The 22,365-nt window shown below is 37.2% G+C and overlaps 1 protein-coding gene across 3 annotated transcripts in view; it reads right to left on the bottom strand.

The window, feature by feature from the left end:
- Window positions 1-22,365, bottom strand: part of KCNIP4 (potassium voltage-gated channel interacting protein 4) — a gene marked incomplete at both ends in the record, with an annotated part of 1,073,131 nt that overhangs the window by 817,867 nt on the left and 232,899 nt on the right. The window contains one exon of one of the 3 annotated variants that reach the window (XM_080938595.1): window positions 16,857-16,944. The exons of the other annotated variants lie outside the window; for them this stretch is intronic. Within the exon in view, the coding sequence (XP_080794721.1) occupies window positions 16,857-16,944 (88 nt within the window). Of the gene's footprint in view, window positions 1-16,856; window positions 16,945-22,365 lie in introns of those variants that run through there. 3 annotated transcript variants of the gene reach the window in all.

Here is a 22,365-nt window from a genome sequence, read left to right as displayed (position 1 = left end):
GTACAGGGTTGTTGAAAAAGAAGTAGGTATGGTTTCAGAGGCCATTGATGCTACCAAGGGACTAAATGAAAACACAAAGAAATATTTTTTTAAATATAACCCAACTACATTTTAACACTAAGTCTGAGTGGCAAGGGTAGTTAGCTGACTTCTACAAAAAATTCATTATAATCTTATAGAATGATGGTTAAAAAACCTTGAAACAATGAATTATTACCAGGAGAGCTGTACTAAAATATAAGGCATAATTATTATGGCAAGAAAATTATACTGAGACAACTATAACAACTAAATCACAATGATTAATACACTGACCCGAGCATCCACGAGAAGGTAATGGGGTAGGGAAGAACATCACTGATTTCAACTTATCTAGATTTATTCACAGTCCTTCTCTTGCTGGAATGTTTTCCACAAGTATTTAGCAAAGTTTTACGTTTGCTTCTAAAGTGAAGAACTTCAAAATATATTAGCAATTTCTCCCTATGAATAAAAATAAGGGCATAATTTTTATAATCTTTCAAGCAATTTTATTACCTCAATCCAAATATCAAAGTAAGATTTCTTCCCCCACCTTGACTCTAACTATGCCCAGAGCTGGCTCTCCCTCTGAAAATCTTAGGAAATAATTGCCTCCCCAGTTCTGGTGAAAGATGTTTACTTTAAGACGAGAAAGAAATACTACTTTTCCCATCTCAGCAGAAATATTTCACAGTTCTTCTTCACCAGTAGAAATTTAAATTCAAAATAGTTATGTTTGAAATATTCTTTCTCCCAAAATATTGTCATTCAAGAAACTGTTTTTCTTTTCTCTATGAATAAGTCCAGTTAGCTCTTTGTTTAAAGTCTATTACATGCTATGATACTGCTTTTCAGATTAAGTTCCAAAAAGCCCACCTTACTTTGCCTATATTTAAAGTGCCTTATGTCTTGCCATCCCTGATGAGAGCTTGCATGTAGAAAATGGGATTCTAAAACTTTGGAAAGTATATGGCGTAAAAAATGTGTAACATGGAAAGAATCTGTGAAGTGTGGACTATCTTGAAATTTGTAGAGAAAGATTATGGAGCTAATATTACAAGCATACCTAAAAATTAACACTCCTTTTTGCCTGAAGGAAAAAATATTATCTATAGAAATCTTTCAAGAAGAAACCTTCATTGACTCAAAAAATTAAATAACCGTTATATACAAACATGTGTGTGTGTGTGTGTGTGTGTGTGTGTGTTTTAGAAAAGCAATTTAAAACTAATATTATATAAAAGCAATTTAAAACAAATATCGAAGATATAGATAAAGAAAGTAGGCCACAGGACAAACTAGAAATGCCAAATTAAAAATATTGGTTGGTAAAAATAAATGATGATTGAATAAACTAGAAATCTGGATTGGAAGTCCCTCAGGACATTAAAGAATGACTGGAAGTCCTTTCAGCTCATCTTTTGAGCATCACATGTTCAAAGGTCTAAATTGTAAAATGGCATCTGGCCCGATTCACTTGAGCTCTATTTTAATCCAAAGGGTATATAATTAGAATACTAGTAACCTAGCACTTCGTGATATTTTTAAAGTTGTTTGAAAACTGCTAAATCACCACAGAAGCTTCTTTTCCTGGGCACAGAAAATGAAGAAATTGCTCAGTGCATTTAGGATGTGATAGCTTCTGCCTTTTGTATTTCTCTCTGATCATTTCCAGGTCAACTATGCCTCTCAGCTTTGCTACTGCTAACTCTGCAGCCAAGATGAATCCTTGAAGCAGGGCTGCTGTGGCAGAACACCCTTCTCTGGGTTTACAGGGTGTTATTTCTGTGTAATATATTCAACCCACCACCTTTTCACTCATGTTTCCAGTCCCCCTTGTGGCTGACTAGTAATGGAGCCCACGTCAATCATAGCCTGCAATATCACGACCCTTGTACTGGAGTCTCCCATTGACTACAGAGCAAGCATCGAATAGCTGACCTTTCAAAGGGTCAGACAGGGAAACTTGTAGGCTTTGAGAGCTGACTAGCTTCCGTTGCAAAAATTCAGTTCTATGAGATCAATGTGAAAGCAGCTATAGGTAATACGTAAATGGATAAGCACTGGCCAGATTCTAGGAAAATTTTATTTGTGAAAGTTAAATCACAGTTCCATCAAATTTCTAACTTTGTAGAATATCCTTATTTCTTTCATGGTTTTTCAATCACTTAATAACATAAAGGTAATTCTTTTTTAAAAATGGACCATGAGACTGTAGACCAGGAGCTAGTTTTGAATCACAAGCTAGAGCTTTAGACACATTTCTCCAATTTAATTGTAACCCCTCAGCTCATGAGTCCATGGTGCCTCCCACCTGTGCAAAAACAATGCTACACACTCACAGCAGCCAGTTGCTTCTTTGTGTACTGTAGTTGACCTTGGCCTCACTGCCTTTGCCTCCCACTCTTCACTGACTTTCTTCTCTTCTACCTAACAGATTTGATTTCTGCTTCATGAAGCCACCTACCTTGGGACCTTTGCTGACTTCTTGACTTGTGATCTGTACCTTTCTGTCACATTGCCATGGCTTTCACGCTTGCTTCAAGACTTTGAGCAAATTCCATTTCACATTCTCTCTCCTTCCACCTCATTTAAAATGAAACTACTTTGTTGAGAACTGACTTGAACCTGCCTACACAAATCTACAAGCTAAAGTTCTAACCCTCAGGGCTCTCTAAACTTATAGTATTGAAATAGGACCAAAATATATAGGCCAAGTTTGGAGCAGAGACTGAAGTAAAGGCCATCCAGAGACTACTTCACCTGGGCACACAGACACTATTGCTGATACCAAAAGTTCATGCTTATAGGATCCTTGTATAGCTGTCTCCTGAAAAGCTCTGCTAAAGCATGACAAATACAGAAGCAGATGCTCTCAACGAACTATTGGACTGAGAACAGGGTCCTTAATGGAGGCATTAGAGAAAGAATTGAAGGAGTTGAAGGGGTTTGCAATCCCATAAGAATAAAAGAATAAAAATACCAACCAACCAGAGCTCCAAGGGAATCAACCACTATCCAAAGAGTGCACATAGAGGGTCCCATGGCTCCAGCTGCTCATGTAGAAAAGTTGGCTTTGTCAGGCATGGGCATCAATGGCAGAAGACGCCCTTGGTCCTGCCAAGGCTCAATGCCCTCGTGTGGGGGAATGTCAAGGCAGGGAGACAGGAGAGGTGAGTAGGTGAATACCCTCATAGAAGCAGGGGGAGGTGGTGGACTAGGGAGGATAGACAGGAATCAGGAAAGGGTTAATATTTGAAATGTAAATAAAAGATATCCAATTAAAAAGTCTAATGCTTAAGTATTTTAAAGTATTTAGAACTAATCTTACTAATGTTGCCAAATCCTTAGACTATGTAAAATTATGGTTATTTGTTTATTAGAAATTTCTTCTTCTTCCTTTTCTTTTTTTTCTTCTTCTTCTTCATCTTCTTCTTCTTCCTTCTCTTCTTATTCTTCTTCCTCTTCTTCTTCCTCCTCCTCCTCCTCCTCCTCCTCCTCCTCCTCCTCCTCCTCCTCCTCCTCCTCCTCCTCCTCCTCTTCCTCCTCCTCCTCCTCCTCCTCCTCCTCCTCTTCTTCTTCTTCTTCTTCTTCTTCTTCTTCTTCTTCTTCTTCTTCTTCTTCTTCTTCTTCTTCTTCTTCTTCTTCTTCTTCTTCTTCTTCTTCTTCTTCTTCTTCTTCTTCTTCTTCTTCTTCTTCTTCTTCTTCTTCTTCTTCTTCTTCTTCTTCTTCTTCTTCTTCTTCTTCTTCTTCTTCTTCTTCTTCTTTTTCTTCTTCTTCTTTTTCCTCTTCTTCTTCTCCTTCTTCTTCTTCTTCTTCTTCTTCTTCTTCTTCTTCTTCTTCTTCTTCTTCTTCTTCTTCTTCTTCTTCTTCTTCTCACAAATATTAATAAAATTGTATTTTATGTTGCTATGAAAAAACTTGAGAGTTATAAAACAGGATTTTAGGGTGGATCTCTGACAAGCTGGCTGGTGTCCTTATAAGGAGATATTGAGATGTATAAACAGATGAAGAGGGCAGCTTGCAGAGAGCAAAGACTCTACAGAGAGCAAAAACATAACAAGAAACTAGCTATTTACAAGTCAGGAGGTCATGTCAAGAGAAATCAAACTTGCTGGACATTATTGGAACATTCAGCTCCCAAAACACAGAGAATGTAAGAATCTATTACTTGAACCACCTAGGTCATAATATGTTGATACAGCAGCCTTAGCAGACACACACATACCATCTCTCTTCAGCTTTCCCTAACCCATTTACTCTTTTATTTCATCTAGAATGCTTTTCAACTACTAATATATACACTAATTTTTATTAATGTCTTCCTTCTCCTCAAAGAGATAGATAGATAGATAGATAGATAGATAGATAGATTGATAGATAGATAGAGACAGAGACAGACAGATAGATAAACAGATGTTCTGAGTTTTCATAATATGACCTGGCAAAGGTTAACACTCAAATATCTGCTCTATAAGTGAAACCTGGAAATGAATCACTTAATGGCCTCTCTGTCTCTTTTCTTCCCATGAGAGCCAATTCCCAGCTCACCATCTCTACACCCATAGCCAGTAAAATATAACTCACACATTGCTGCCACTATGGATGGCCCTCTTGACACCATTACCAATAGCCTCTCTCTGAATTCTTCGAATATACCATGTAACTCACATGTGTCATTTAACACATTGACGCCTGTATTATATTTTAATACAAGTTTTATCTCCTCCACTAAATGTCAATCTCCTTTATGGTACAGCTGTTGCCTCAAGCATTGTCAAGCCCCTTCCTATACCTTCTGCGAATACCGCACATGTTAGAGACACCATAAACACTGACTAAGCTTATGAAGATTATGACTACAAAACTGTGTGTTAATGATGTATTGTGTAGGACTCTACCATAAAAATTCATTCATTAGCATTATGAGTAAAAACAAAAGGGATGCGTAATTTCTTTATCTTTGTTCCCTGAAGAATCAGATTCCAATGCTGAATATAGATCTTTGTGAAAATCAGATTCCATGTTTCAATGCCTCGTCAGTAAAGAAAAGAGAAATGCTTTCTTTTAACAGGAAATGTTACCATGCTAAATACAATAAAACTAAGCGATATAGACCAAAATTCTTAAAGTAGCTTAGGTTCTTGAGAGGACTGACCACATGCCAGTGGCTGCTTGTCTTGCTCTTAGCACATAATCTTCTTTAAAGTTATATATCTATCAACTCTTAGTTCTTTATCTTTCTAATTTTATGTCTGGACCATAATTTCAACACCTCTCCATTCCCTTTCATCTCTACAAACCCTCACACACTGCCTTCACTACTCTGTTTCAAATTCATGACCTCTTTTTCACTAACTGTTATTGCATGCCTACACGTATATACATATGTATTCGTAGTCTGATTTGTTTTTGCTTTACCTTATTTTATTATTATTATTCCTTATATGCTTTTCTGTTTTCTAACAAAACATAGAAAAGGTGTACCTCCAGTTAGGAGAGAAAGTGGGGAGAAACTGGAAGGTGTAAGGGGGAGAAACGTGATCCAAATGCATTGTATGAAAAGCATCTCTCAACTTTTTAATCCACATAATGCTATTTTCATGTGGTTTTCAAGGCTGTGCCTCAGCTATAGGATAAGCAAGTGCTGTCCTCCTCCCTTTTATTTAATCTATTTTAGATTCATTTTCTCTTTATTTATACACATTTGTAGGTATCTTAGTCAATATCAACATCTGGATACCCCGGAGGCCAGAAGAAGGTGTCAGTTCCCCTGTGTCTGGAGCTGATGGTCATTCTGAGCTGCCTTATGTGAGCTCTGAGAATCCAGCTTGGAACCTCCGGACGAGCAGCAGTGCCTGTGACCACTGAGCCGTCTTCCCAGCTTCCTTTTCAAATTTGTATAAAATTACAAAATTCTCCTACAGACCTTACTTTATTTAATGCTAATAATTTAACTCTTTAAACATAGAGTGCTGGTAAAGATTACATCACTTTGGGTGTCTCAAAGTTAATGTTTACAGAGGCTGGAGAGATGGCACAGGGTTTAAAAGCACTTGTGCTTTCAGAGGGACCAAGTCCAGTTCCAGTGACCCACATCAGGCACATCACAGCTGTAATTCCACTTGTAGCCTGACTCCTACACTGCCTCGCAAGGTACCCAAACATAGGGGCATAATACACACAGACAGACAGACACAAATAAACATAAACATTTTAAAGACGTTTGAATATCTGTACATATGTGCCATTTTTATATGTCAAAAATAATTTAATTAATCAGTCTCTTCTTTAAAAAATGGGTACTAGAGTAATCATTTTTACTTTCTATTGCTTCTTTTTAAAATTTCATTAAACTTTATTTTCTAGCACTAAATTTTCTTAAATTAGTATACTGAAAAACCTTAAGAGCTTTAGACTTAGAAATATTAGCTAAAATATCTACTACATATATGAAAACAATACATAAATCATCTCACATTTTTATATAATTGATAATTTTTATAAAAGGGAATGAAATTATAACTCTCAAACCATCTAAGCTCTAAGTCTTGTCAGGTGTGGAAGATGTATTTGTGTGATATAGGATGTCTTTCCATAATTTAAAATCGGTACAGAATAAAGTTTGTCCTTGTTTAAGGACATCCAAGCAATTACATAATATTAAACTACTTTGTTTTGGTTTATTGGTCTTTCAGACAGGGTTTAAGATGTTTTGAAGGCATACAGATATTATGTAACTTCTGTCTTTAAAAGTGCTGATATGTGCTCTGAAGACAGTTTCTTTTAAGTCAACACAACAACTCTGGATCTTCTACTCTTTCTTCTTCCTCTTCTGCAAATATTTCTGAGCTTCGATGAGGAGGGTATAATGTTGATGACCCATGAGCTCTCATGGAGATTGGGAACACATGCCCAAGACCAGTGCAAGCTTACAAACACCGACATGAAAGCAAGTCACATGGTAAGTGTAATGGTACCGTTGTCACCATCATTGTGTTAACCATGTGCCAAATGTGCAGTTTGGACAAAGCCCTCACCTCAAAGTACCAGAAATGTGCTTGAACTTGGAGGTGATCTAGGACAGCATCACTGGCAGGTGAATTTTTGCATGCATTTGATAGCAGGGTGAGCAGTTGGCAGCATCATTTCCCTGAGGGAATTTTAGTAGATACAGTATAAACCTGATCTTTACAGTTCTAAAAGCTTTTTTTATAGAATCGGCTTCATAGCTTTTGGAAGCCTATGGCTTTTGTTTGGCTTAGGGAATAAAACAGTTGAGAACCCTTTTATATATCAACCATAAATAAAACTGGGTCTATATATCTTTTTATATGGTTGAAGAGAAACATGACTGATTTTTCAGGACTCTCTCATCCTAACCTAGTGACCTTGAAAAATATGAAATCTTCTGTCGTGAATGTACAAATATTAAGCAGAGGAATTTACAACTCCCCAAGGAAAAGTGAACAGCAAAGAGGGAACAAAACAAAATACAAAAAAAAAAAAAAAAAAACAAAAACAAACATAAAGCTTAGTCTCAGATAGATGCAGATATCCATAGCCAAACATAGTGACTTTAAGTGCTATGATTTTATTCCTAGGATGTTCTATTACAAGAAGCTATCCAATGAACAGAAATTTCAAAACAAGAAGTGGCTAGAATGAGGAGCTTAAGTGCCCAAGATTCAAGATGGGAAGGAATGCTAGGGGCAGCAGTCACAAAGCTTCTGTCTTTGGGAAAGCACACAGAGAAATGGAAATGACAGTTAGTGTGCATTTGTTCCTCAAGGGGCACTGCTGTTCTGTCACTTAGTATATGTGAACTTAATACATATTGAACTTTAGCCCTGTGGTCTCCATGGCGCAAACAGCACATGAAACAGACATGACCACCTAAAATGTCTACCACCTTAAAGAAAACTGTGGCTAATCTGAAAATTTTTAGGTGTGTTATTTTATAGAGAAGGTGGAATGAATGTACATGTGTGTGGAGTGCATGTGTGTGTGTGCGCACACATATCTGTGAATGTGAGTGTACATATGTATGTGAATGTTTATAAATATATTTTTTAAGTTTGTCTATAACATTTTAATATGTCTTTGTTTCTGTGATTTTTAAGGCAATTTCCTGTTACTTTCACAACTACTCTTGTTACCTAAAGAAAATTTCAGAAGCTGATATCAAAGAAACTCACTGCAGGAATGATTGGGTTGGATTGGCTGATCAGGAGGTGAGACCAGATTGTGGAGCCAATATTAAAAGCCTTGGCATAGCTTTGTGGGGCAAGTTTGAATTTCACTCGGAGATATATGTAGTGAAACATGTATTTTGGATCCTAGCATATATTTTGGATTGCAGCCCCAGCACGTGATAGAATTTCCCAACTTGGATTAGATTTCATGCAAAATACTCACTGGTATGGCCTCCATCCAATGACGTAATTCGGAAATGATCATATTCAATTGTACGGACAGAGACACAGAAGATTTAATTGTGGTATCTCCTCCTAAAATCATGAAATACTAGGCTATATGCTTTTCACCACTACTGTACCATAGACACTGTGCTGTGTTGGAAAGGCAGAACTAAGGCTTATGTCTGTCTATCAGAAGTGGCTGAGCACTTTGACCTCTGACATGAACACCTGACTCTGTTCAATAAAGCCATGCTGATGAGTAATTAAAGCAGAATGATATGGGAAGAACTTGTACTCTGATAGCTCAGAAAAGAATGAAATCAGAAAATTCCCCAGAGTGAAAGAGAGGATAATATCTTCCAGGGAAAGACAAATGAGCTCGGCGCAGGTGTTTAGCAGATGAAATGTGACCTTCACTACATGGACATTCAAAAAGTCCACAGTTTCTCTTTAGCTAGAGAACAGGGCCCCCTGGTAGGCTTGGCTGGAAGTTTGGACAGTCATGTGTGAAATGTAGCTTTCATGTATATTATGCTTACATACAATATAATATTGGTGATTCTTCTACATCTTCCTTGCTTATAAAGTTCATTTGACATATCTCTTATCAACCTCTCCTTCATGTTCAAGTTTACTGCTTCTTTTTGGCTCTCTACTCTCTTTGATTACCCTTGGTAAGAACCACAAAAGAAATATCTCTCCTGTCTTGTGAAACCATAGCAAATGTGGCCAAATTACCTGGCAGATCCCTGCCCCATTAACTGCCCCATACTTGCTTGCTGGATTCATACAGCAAGGTAGGGCAGTTGCGAACCAATGGGAAGCTAGCTAACAAAGCCACCCAGGTCAGCTCTTCATAAACATTTAATACATTTTTCTTAAATAAATAAGGGGAGATAATAGATTTTATTAAAATCAAAAAGACAAGGATTTTAAAACAGCAGTTGTTTATACAACTCTTTGCATTTACTACAAATTACTAGAAACAAAATCATGATTAATATTTACTTTTCATTGCTAAAATTCTAATTTGAAAAAAATATTAGCAGGATAACCTATAGGTGCTAGATTAAATACTATCATCAAAAGGAAGTTCTTGTTGAATGCTTTGTAGCAACAGAAATATATAAGAAATCTTTCTGTCCAAGCCAAATGGTGCCTCTGCCTACAGCAGTGGACTGCTAGCCCAGCTGTGTGAAGGGGACAAAGCTAGAATTTCAGCCAGAGGCTGCTCAACATCCCCTGCGTGTGCTGAAACACTGCAACAGTTAAGGATTTAGCAGAGAACTGTTACCTGAAACACGTCTTTGGAATCTAACATGTAACTTTTTCTTATCATAATGAAATCTATTCTTATCATTAACGCTATGATAAAGCTTGAGGTAAAAGCTTAGCAAAGTAATTGACAAGCTAACCTCGATTCGCAGAACCCATGTGAAAAGCCAGATGTGCTGGTGTACATCTGTAATCTTCCCATGACTATGAGAGACAGAGAGAAGAGGGCAACCCACCAACTTATGATGCAGAAAGTGTGGAATGCACAGGGCAGCTGCAGGAACTGCAGGAAGGAACCAACCTTAAGGTGAAAGTTGAAAAGTGACAGTAGAGGAGAGGTCTGTGACTTCTGCACATGAGCTACAATAGGCACATGGCCATATTCATACATGTGCACACACGTGTGCATGTGTATACATATATGTAATTTAAATAGAAGGAAAAGAGAACTAATATTGGAGCTTTACTATTAGTAATTTTGTAATATATAAAATATAACCTTTATTATTATTAATAATAATAAAAGAAGCAATCATGTGATGGACTCATTTGATTGGGTGTCTCACCTACCACAGCCTTAGTACAACCCTTTTCCCACAATCACGGGCATTTATTTATTCACTTCTCCCTTGACTCATGCTCTCTGAAGTCAAACAGCTACAAAAACCTGATGCTCAGACATTGCCGAATGCTCATCAGTTGCTGAGTAGTAACTGCCCTCCTTTTAAAACACAGAGGTGATGCCAGTCTCCACCAAAAAAAAACATCTTGAAATACCATGATATTTCTGCTACATTACTCTCAGGCAGGAAGAAGGCATGTTATTAGACAGATACTCTAAAAGTCTTAAAACTATAAGCTTGTAAAAGAATTTAGTGTCTACTGTAAAAATCCTAGCAATGATGATAAATTCTACTATGGTCAACTGGACTTTACTATTCTTTCTACAATAAACGGCAAATTCTTGGAACTCAGAGACATATTAAACATGGGTGTCCACTGGTTACAGAATAACCTGGGGGAAAATACATATTAGTAAGGAATGTGTACACATTTACACAGCAGAAACAGAGCATACCTACATCTCAGTGCTGTGATACCATCTGCTACAAAACACACATCATGTTGTCTTTAGGCATCACTGAGTTTGACTGATTACAGTAATATTCTCTCTGAAAACAGTCAATTCTGGTAGAAAAAAAAAATAAAAGATGATAGTGGAGGTTGATAAAAAGGTATCTAAGGAATCTCTGGGGAAATGATCAGCTTGCATATGGTCCTTGCACTGTCTCTTTAGAGTGAGAATAGCATAGCCATTGTTAGCTGTGTTAAGCAAAGGAGTCCTAATTTGATAAACTGCTGTGGGGGTTCTAGGTTGAAAGCAAATTTATACAAGCAGAAATATATTTCTCTAACTTAGAGTAGCTTTCCCGACAGCATCAGTGCTGTGGTATTTTTACACTGTGGACTTGGGATAGCCCTCAAATACCCATATGTTACAGCTTTAGTCCCCACGTTGGTTGTTTTGGGAAGAAGTGTAATATTTAAGAGGTACAAGCCAGTAGAAAGTATTTATGTCACTGAGCTATGTCCTGGGAGAGAAATTGTACAACTCTTCCTCTTCCCTCTCCCACTCCCAAGGAAATAAGTGGAGGAGTTTTGGAATGCCAACTGCTTCTGCCTTGATGTTTTGCCTTACTTTAGAGATCCTGAATCAAAGAAATCAACATAGCACAGACCAAAACCTCCAACTGGTGAGCCAAATTAAAACTTTCTTTTAAGTTTATCTCTTTGGGTATATGTCACAGAAACTAGGAGCTGATAACAGTGACAACGTCACCTGGAAAGTTTGGATCAGAAATAAAGAGATCAGCACTGGAACCTTTCCTTCTTGGATCACCTTTGCAGATGAGGGGCATCTCTGTTAGGAATTTCCACTCCTACTCAACAGTTCTCTTTAGTTTCCCTTTCCAGATTTCAGGAAAAGCTTCTCCATTTTATTTTTTACTTCACTGTGTTGTTCTGCTTCTTCTATTCTTCCCATATTCAAAGTCACATTATAAGATTTCTTTTCCAGCATGTAAGATCTCTCTCCAGCTAGAAGGATCACTAATGCACTTTATGATGTTACCTGAACAATAATGTCAGTGGTTTTGTCTTATGTTGGGGATCACACGTGCTTCTCCAAATAGAGAAATGAGGCCCCGGGAACTGAGACCTGTGCTGTGGAAGTCCTGGCTCCCATAAGCAGGAGAGAAAAAAGCACCTCTTCTTGAGAGTATTTAGTTCTTCACTTTAGACCTTGTGAGACGTATTGATTAATTTAGTCAATTAGTGCACAAAAGAGCTTTAAATTAATCATGTCTAAGACTATGAGATCAGACTTCCCAGCGCTCTCAAATTGTCATGGTGATAAAAACAGTTTTCCATCTGTAAAACAGAGTATTTAAGCCCTCCAGGCTTACCTGCTATCCTAATTATAGAAGAAAGACTAGATAATATAAAGAGAAAGACAGCACTAACATGAAGATTTCCTTGTGAAGTTAAAGAGGGACGAGTACCTCAAACACACAGCTGCTGCTTCTGCTGTGATCAAGGATGCTTAATCAGACTGGCAGAAAGGAAGACTTGCAAAGACTTGAACAAGAGCTCCTTCCAAAACTCCTGCATGAGAAGTTAATCAGGAGAATAATTCCCCTCACACAGTTTAAGATGTAAACTCTTGGTTGAAAAAGAAATAATATTTCAGATACTCCTGGATGTACGAGTATAAATATCATCCTTTAAGTTCTTGTATCAGAGTAAGTTTGAGCAGAAGAACACAGAAATGCATACAACCAGAAAGAAGAAATAGCAATATCACAAATGATAACAGATTTAATAATTCATAATAAAAACAAAGGTACCATTTTGCATGCATTTAAATAATGAAGACAACATCGACTACAAGGATTTTAATCACAAACTCAAAGAGATTAATTTCAAAGTAAAACAAAATAACAAATAGCATGGATTTTAGAACTAACAGATCATGAGATTATTAATAGATTTTTTTTCTCACTGCCTGACCACATGACCTGAGAAATAGAAAGTCCTATCATTTTTGTCAAGATGGGTTTAGAAGTTTGTCAATATCTAATTTCATGATGTCTTCAGATGCAGAACGTAGTGGATCCAGAAAACTGGGGACTGGAAAAAAATCATGATGTAATTTATGATCCTGAAGGTGGGGAAAGAGGATAGAAAACATGGGCACAAGGCCAGAAAGCAATTTTGACATTTCTCAGGTGTTGTTAATAGCTCTTATTTTTCTATTCATGCTTTTAAATGTAACATTAAGGTACTTAACTCTTTACACGATTAGCCTTGTGAGGGCCTGATCCACAAGATCCAAATGGTATTATAAAAGATTTAAAAGTCCTTTTATTCCAATTTGGATAGCAAAGTATGTTCTCTCTACATCTGTGGGTCTATTCTCTCCTTCCCATCCTTTCTTATTCCCTATCCCCAGGCTAAAGTTGTCTACAGGACGGGATGAATTCTTACTTTAGCTTTTAATAATGTACTTTTCATTAAATCTGAATTGCTTAAATGCATTAGTTAAACAACAACTCAAAGCTTCTTAGAGTTTTCTGCTGAAATTATTTTTGCTTTCCTTAGGTGAAGGATTGAACTTTACCACAACTGTAGTTTGCAAACCTGAATCCTACAACCAAGCACTAGGCAACATCTATTTCAAACTTATGTTATAGAAATTTTTCCTAATGGAAAAAGGTACCTAGGTCTTGCTTCTTAAGAACATGATATAGAAAATTTGAGGAAATATGTTCCAAATAACCTTCAAATACACATCATTTTTAAATAGCCATACTGTGTTACAAAACTAAAAACGAAGCCGCTCAAAAGCTGATGCATATAGTGCCCATCTTTGTAATTGCACAAGTCATAAAGTAGAGTGCTGATGTGCAAATTATCCATCAGTTGAGGCATCAGATAACTATAAAGTCATCTCCATAACCCGTCTCCATTCACTGAGATTTCCAGAGAGGCTGTGTATCATGAGCCCACCCAGAATTAGATCTGATGTAGCATTTCAAGGAACAAGATTCAAATTGATAGGAAAGTAAGACAATTGACCCTGCACTAAATCATAATAGTGAGTCTGAGGTGCCATAGGCTTGTATCTCTTGCTCTCCAATTTCTATGATTCAGAATTAATACAAAGAATATCTTAAAGTTTTTATATTTTCAAATAAGAACAACGTATATGTTTTGGCAATACTGTTTTACTTCTAATCCATTTTTTCATTTAGATTTCATTTTGCAACTCAGCCAGGGCTGGAATTTACTTTGTTCATGTGGCAGCCCACCTGAGTTCGAAACCCACTCTTTGAGAAGTGGTTTAATATGTAAAGGAATGTAATTAAGAAAGTTTTGGAAAGTATGCACATGTTATCTTAACTGAAAAATAAAGTTACAATTTAATCTCTAGTCTCTCACTTAAATTTATTTTAAAACATTATTTATTCATGTGTATACTTATGTATCTATACATGCATAATCCGAGGCACTGTCAAACATATGAAAAGTTGGCAGCTAAGGAAATTGTTTCCATCTTGCTGATGACATCACTAATAAGGTATGTCAAAAACTATTCTTGTTTATATAGCTTTGCAATAAATTCTCTCTATATATTTCATTAAAAAATGAGATGCGCCAGCCAGAAAATACAAACTTGGTGTTTCGTTTCAGAATTAACTTGTTTAATGTGAAAAGAATGTTACAACATCTCAGATAATTCCGATTGAGGAAGTAAGTGTAAGAGCTTTGATTAGTAAAGGAAAGGTCAATCAGCCCATGTTCATATCATTCCGAATTTTTGCTAACTACAAAGACATATGCTGATAATTCAGGATCCAATTAGCAACCTCTTGCATATCTAACCTTAAAGCAAAAACTTTAAACTGATTCAACCCTGCTTCCAACTTCCGAATTAATTACTAGCTCAGGGACCCAAAAGTGTTCTAATGAATTTTACATTAGAATCCGCAATATGAACAAAGTATATCATCACAGCGACTGGTAAATGCACAGGTTGGCACTTGCAAGCAGAATTCTGAACAGTTGTGAAGAATTCAGCTTAGTTTCAAATTTGTTATTACCACACCAGAAGAGAAAACAAAAATTTCACAAGAACCCAATTGCCATAGGTACATTCCTGAGGACACCAATCAATCTCTCTTAATATCTAATAATAATGTTTGGCTCCTACTTCTCTCTTTTTTTCCAACTTTTTATTATTGGATATTCTCTGCATTTACATTTCAGATGTTATACCTTTCCCACAGTCCCCTCCTCCCCTCCCCCTCCCATTGCCTCTCTGAAGATGCTCCCTCTCCCAACCACCCTTTCCCACCTCAGCACCTTGGCCTCCTTGCTGCAGAACAGGGAAACAGCTCCCACCTACACTGACTTCTAAATGTGCAATGAATAAGTTTTAAAATACTGCTCCTATACAAGCTACCCACATTGTCACCAGACAACCTGTGTGCTGACTCTATTCAGCATTAATGTTTATGCTTTACAACTTCAAAACTATTGCCATCCCCATGAAGGTCTTTGAATTCAAAAGTTCAAGAAAATTGTTTAACAAACAAAATAAACAAACAGGATACCAGACAGCATTTAACCTCAAAAACATAGATAAAGCTATTAGACCATATGGAGACTTTTTTAAATGCGATTTTTCTAACTTCATACCAAAATCAAGCATCATGTATTGAGCATCAGTGACCAAAACCGTATCTCAAATGACACACCATCCATCCTTAGCAGAAAGCAAAACTCAAATAAATTAAGTACTCATAAAGGCATATTGATCCAAGTAAGTATTTATACTATAAATCTGAGGACTGGATAGAAGTAGAATTAACTTGGAAAAGTTGGGCACAGAGTGTCCGTAACTGTACCACAAGTAATCAAGATACACCACGCTGTGCACTGCTTAGGATGAGCATATTAACAGGGCGTGAGCAGGAGGCTGGGAAGAATCCTCTTAATATCCGGGGACAGTTAGTGGTACCTTCTGATTTCCAGTTATTCTCTCAGAATACTTCTCCCCTTTCATATTGTCAATGTCATCACATATCAAAGTGTGCTAATAAATACACCATGTCTTCTTGAGATAAAAATAAGTCTCAAGTTTATCTCTAATCCTTGCATTCCACCGTCTGTTTATCTGTTTCTTTTCCCTTATTACTCAGATTTGAGAACCACTACATTCCCAATAGTTCCTTGCAGCTAGAACTCAGGTGTAGTATAATATTAACACAGCTTTGTTTTCTCGTAACTTTGATAGTCCATTAACAATGTTTGTCATCAGTGGAAGGTAATTTTGGTCCTGCCTGTCTCTAAGTTAATGTCAACACTCAAGAATTACATGGGTAGCAAAGCTATTGGTAAATTCTCATCATTTTGTAACCACTTAAAACTCCTTTCTTGCTCTTAGCACATAGACTGAAAATAGAGTTTCTAATTCAATGCTGTCGAGGTTTAAACATTGAAATTCACCACAGTGAAACAAACATCAAGGACCTGGACACATGTCACCCTTCAGCTGCTGGCACATTTTGCTCACATTTGCCAAGGACCTCGGAATTCTCAACGAAACATCCTTAACTCCTTCACTGCTGTGCAACAAGATCAGATACTGCAAACAGTCCATGGATTATAATGATCAAAGAGTTGGAGAGAATCTTTCACTTGCTTGCAGGGTGGCCAGCCTTTATGCTTTTCCCAGAAACTGCAGCAAGCAAAGGAAGGGAATCTTTTTCACACAATTGCGTCCTTTCCCCCCTTTTTCTTTTTAATCACAGACACAGTTCCTTAGACTGAGACACAGCTAACAGTGATGCTGCCTGGAGGACATAAAAGATACATTCAGACAACCCAGTTCTACCCCCCACTTCAGAGCTGCTCTGCACATGTCTCTAGGAGAAGGAATGTCAGCAAACCAGAATGCATTTTATTAACAGCATTAGAAAAAGAAAGCACAACAAAGAAATGGTGAGCATTTTCTACACTGAGTCAACTCCGTTATCATACTCTGCCAGCTTTGATTTAAAAAAAAAAATTCATTACCTGTATGAAGAGAACCTGTTAATAGCCTGAGAAGGTACTGGGCAAATTTCAATATTTCACGTTTACACCGTTTTCTACAGCCACTCATCTTAAGCAACAAGGTATTCCTCTGAGGAGAGTCAGAAGTCTTTGCCAATAGAAAAGGGAAAAGGAAAAAAAAAAAGAAGAAAAAAAAGGCAGCTTCTGGGGGTAAACTTCTGTCTCAGTTTATGTATCAGGCTGCCTTACAACTCCTGGGGAATTAGCTGTGGGTGCCTGGATCAGAAGGTATAGCAGCCAGGGCAGACGCGAGAGTAACAGGGCACTGAGAAAGAGCTGCCTCTCAGGACGGTCACCAAGTTCTTCTGTGGCAACAGATAAGATGCTGCTTCACACTTGTAGTAACCCAGCTTTGGTGCTTCTCAGCATCCTCTCTCCTGAAGCAACTGCGACCTCGCGGACCATGCCTAGGGAGGCGGGGCTTGCGATGCCAGCTCATCAATGAATCAGCACGTAAGCAGGTGAGCAAACAGATGACAGGTCACTGGGGCGAAAGCCCTTTGGAAAGCAATAAAAGATCCTGCTAAACAATCAGACCTGCTGGGGAGGAATCTCAGAGTCCTAGGGAGAGATTGGAAAGAGACTGCCTGTAGCCAAACCTGAGACTGTTCCTGTACACAGTGATGATCATATTCAGAGAGCCGAGACAGAAGCTGACTCTCCTCAGATTTGAGGATTTACCAGAGTAGAGAAATACTGCTGTGCCACACCGCGATATGTTCTAACCCCTGGCTCCGAAGTAGAAAGCAGTCTGATACCCCAAATATGTTACTATTTTAGCACTGTTTGGGCTCAGGTATCTGGGAACCAGAAGTCCTTGTCTGCTTTCTCAACATCCTAACTTGGAAACCACAATTGTGGAGCTCTGTACACTGTCCCCAGGCTAACGTACCCCAAAGCTATCTTGCCGCGTTGTGCTAAGAGCAGGAACTGCCTCGGTTTCTTCTTCTTAAAAGGCAGGTACATCTTGTTATTTCCAATCTCCAGGGCTCGAGATTTGTACAAGGCACTGAGGCACTTAGAATGAATCTACACAGGCAGTTTGTGATAAATGCCTGGAAACCAGATGCATCTCTGAAAGTGTCATTATTTCAGAAGTCTTTGGGGCTTTGGGTAGTTTCTCCGGTTGCTTTATATTCTTAATTAATACTCCGGGGTTTTTATTTGTTGTTACTGGCTCTGTATAAATACAAATTTTGGCTCTTTGATATTTAGAACATAAAGTAAATTCAAACTCCTTATTTTAAAGGGCTCACTACCCCTATTTTTGAAACATCGAACAGTTCTCTTTGGAACTAGTAATTTTTTTTTTTCAATAATGCTATGCATGAAGTGATGTTCTTGTAAAACAAGAAAGCTTGAAATCTCAGTCTTAAAGTCATTTAAGTGAAAACTCATGTACTCTACAACTTTCCCTTCAGGTTCCACAGTCTTCATGATGTACCCACCGAAATGGGTTAGTGAAGAATCATATACTTTTGAGGATTGTTTTTGTTAAGTCAGAGGAACTTGTTTAAAACAAATCTACATGTTAACATTTTTTATCCCATACATATGGCAGCTCTGACAATGTTTGGCACAGGAAAGATAAATACACTGACATACAATGTATATGATATGCCTAACTGAATAATGATATTTATCTATCAAGTTGTAGTTTTAGGTGTATGATATACTTTAGGTGGAGGGTTAAAAAGGATGCAACATAGATGATATTAGCCACAGTGCATTTGTGCATTTATCTAATGGGTCTATACTGAGCAGCTTAACAGACATAGTTTCATACAGTGAGCACATGGTAGTAAAAAAGGTGACGACGTTGATTCTATGGTACCTATACCTCAGCAGAACTAGGTATCTAGATATTTCAACAAGACCATGATAACTGGTTCATTAGAGTAGCAATAGAGGGAAGGCATAAATAAAAGGGGTGGGGAGCTTCGTATATGAAAGAGAAAAGGCAATCACCATGAACTCTTGAGAGCTTCTGAGAAAAAAAGAACAGCTTGGGGCAAGGATGCTAAAGTGGGCATTTGATCAGCATCTTTAAAAGAAGGCAAGACCCACTTGTTTGCTGAAGTGCACCAACTCAGGAGCGACTCCTCTGAGGTTATCCTGAGAGTAAGACAGTGGCAACAGTGTTCCAGACCTGTCACTGAACTGGAAAGCTGTGTCATCTTTCTGCTAGACAACGATGACCTCCAATGGGTCTAGAGGAAAAAGAGGAAATACCTGAGAGATAGGGAGGCTCTGGTCCAGGAGAGAAATGACAGAGGCATGCACACCTTGCAGTGGGAATACAGGTGATTTGTTTCTGGATATACAAGGAAACAGAATTCCTGGGGTTTGGTGCATTTACTAAGGGCATAGAAGAAAGAATATTAAGGGTGACTCAGCTGGGATTTAAAAAATTAGTGGGCACGCTCACTGAGCTGTTGAAATGCTATCAAATACAATTAAAATGCACATGGCGGTTTGATGTTCAGGGTGTTAGAAAACTTCACATGTCTTTTTTGTTCCTAAAGTGTCTGATAATGTTCCCTCTCCTCCAAATCCTCACCGAGATTTATTGTCTCTCATCTTGCTAATAGCCATTTTATCAATTTTGCAGTATGACACCTGTGACTCCAATTTGCACTTTTCTTGTCACTAGTGATACTGGGCAACTTTTCACAAGTTGGTTGGATCATATGCCCCATTTTTAAGAAATGTTTATTCCATAGAGTTTCTCAATTTTGATTGGAATGCTTTCTTGTTCTCGCGCTCTACAAATTGTTTGCATTGGGGTATACAGTCTCTCTACATATTTTCTCCCAATCTATGGACTTTCTCTCTCTACTCTTAACTGTTTCTTTTGGTTTACCAAAAATCTTTAGTTTACTATTTTTTGGTCCTTTTATCTCCAGTTTTGAAAACCTGTATAGGAAATTGTCACCTTGACCAAACTCTTATTATTTTTCTTATACATTTCCCTCTAAGATATTTTCGTTCGATGTCTCAAGTTTAGTCTCTCATTTATTTTCAATCATAAAATGAGGGTCAAGTTTTGCTGTTGTGCACAAGTACCTAGAGTAATCTTTTGTGGAAGAAAATGTCTTTCCTGAATTATGTGTTACTGTACCTTTGTCAAAATCATATAAAGGCCTACATTAAAAAAAATACTAAAATAATAAATCCTAAAAAGATTGCTACCTATGTAGACATTGTAGCCCAGTTTATAATAGATATAAAAGAAACTTAAGTGTTCATCAATGGGTAAAATCTGACACATATGAAACCCCACATCTGATAGAGACCTAATATCCAAGGTATACAAAGAACTCAAAAAGCTAGACACCAGAGAATTAAACAACCCTATTAAAAAATGGGGTACAGACTTAAACAAAAAATTGTCAATCGAGAAATATCGAATGGCTGAGAAACATCTAAGAAAGTGCTCAACATCATTAGCCATCAGGGAAATGCAAATCAAAACAACCCTGAGATTCCACCTCACACCAGTCAGATTGGCCGAGATCCAAAACTCAGATGACAACAGATGCTAGCAAGGTTTCGGAGAAAGAGGAACACTTCTCCACTGCTGGTGGGGTTGCAAACTGATACAACCACTCTGGTAATCAGTCTGGCAGTTCCTCAGAAAAATGGACATAGTACTACCTGAAGAACCAGCTATTCCACTTCTGGGCATTTACCGCAGAGATGCTCCAACACACAACAAAGATACATGCACCACAATGTTCATATCAGCCCTATTTATAATAGACAGAAGCTGGAAAGAACCCAGATGTCTTTCAGTAGATGAATGGATACAAAATTGTGGTACATTTACACAATGGAGTACTACTCAGCTATCAGAAACAATAACTTAATGAAATTCTTAAGAAAATGGATGCATCTAGAGAATATCATCCTGAGTGAGAAAATCCAGTCACAAAGGAACAGACATAATATGTAGTCACTGATAATGGGATACTAACTCCAGAAAGCTCTGAACACCCCAGAAAAAACTCACAGACTATGTGAAGTTCAACAACCAAAAAAGAATATATTTTAATTAAAACAGAACTGTATCACATCCCCCTTTCCTCCCTACAGCCCTTCCTAGTCTCTCTCCTATCCCCTCAAATTAATAGCCTCTTTTCCTATATTATTGTTACATATATGTGTGTGTGTGTATGTATATACCCACAAGTACTTAATTACAACCTTAAAAAATGTATCCGAAATAAATAAATAAATAAAAGTTCAACCTTAAAAAATAAGGAAAATTTGTTACTTGTGACAATATGGATGAAAGTGAAGGATATTATCACCAATAAACAAAGAAAAGAAAAGCCACTACTGTGTGTCTTTACTTTGCATCACATTTAGGTGTGTCTGACTTGTGCACACAAACAGTGAAATCTTGGGTAGAAGAGGATGAGGGTTGGGGGTTGCACAATGGGAAATCGTGATCAAAGCCCAAAGTTCAGTTAACTAGAAAAATATTTTATTTCCGTTTTATGTCATATGCTAACCAAAGACATTGACGCTTGCTTCTATTTCAAAACTGCTACAAGTTCATTCAAAATGCTTCTATCAAAATTAATAAGTAGAATCACAGTAAATGCATATTAACTGGATGATCTAATGTAACATATCCAGGTTATATCATATCCTAAAAATATATGAACTCATGTGTCAATCAAAATTTTAAAAATAAAAGGAAACATTGAGATTAAGAACTCAGGGCATTTTTAAAGTTGAGAAAACTACAGGTTCTAATTTGAACCTTTTTTTAAGTTAGAAAATCTCAAATTTGCTCTAAAGTGAACAGTATTTTTAATTAATTTGTTCATCTTTAAGTATTCATGAAAGTGGCATTTATTATAAAGCCTCTAGATGTCAAGTGTATAAGAGTCTAGGTATTATTCAACTTGCTATCAATATTAGATATGAGGGAGAACAGGTGACTTATGGAACACATTTATTTCTGTCTGTTGTATAGATTAGAAGGCTTGGGATCAGCACCTACATCTTCAGATCTTGGGGGAGCCTCTTTCTTCTTGATTTGTGAAGTAAAAATGTGCCATTTTATCCTCTTGTGGGGTAGAGAGCAAACTGTGGTGTCTAGCTTACCATCTTTATACACAGACCCACATTTTTATCAATACGACCATATCTTTAATGCCTACATTTCTCTGAGAGTTCTATTACCATTGATTGAACTCTCTTCTTTTAAACCTAATATTCTTCTAATCACCACTTTCACACAATCACGCTTGGAGTCACTTTTTCCCATATGTACCTAGATGTAAGAAAACACACACACGCACATGCATCAAAGAATATTACTGAAGATATATTTATATAAATTAAATTACTGTAAAATAAAATTGGATGTCTTTGATTATTTGGAAAACTTATTTTATAAAACCATACATAGCTCACCTCATGGGACTTAAGGCAAGATGCTTACCAATACAAAAGA

The sequence above is a fragment of the Micromys minutus genome (genome assembly GCF_963924665.1).
Source record: "Micromys minutus genome assembly, chromosome: 1".
Lineage (NCBI taxonomy): Eukaryota > Metazoa > Chordata > Mammalia > Rodentia > Muridae > Micromys > Micromys minutus.
This window is presented reverse-complemented; position numbering and strand designations above follow the sequence as displayed.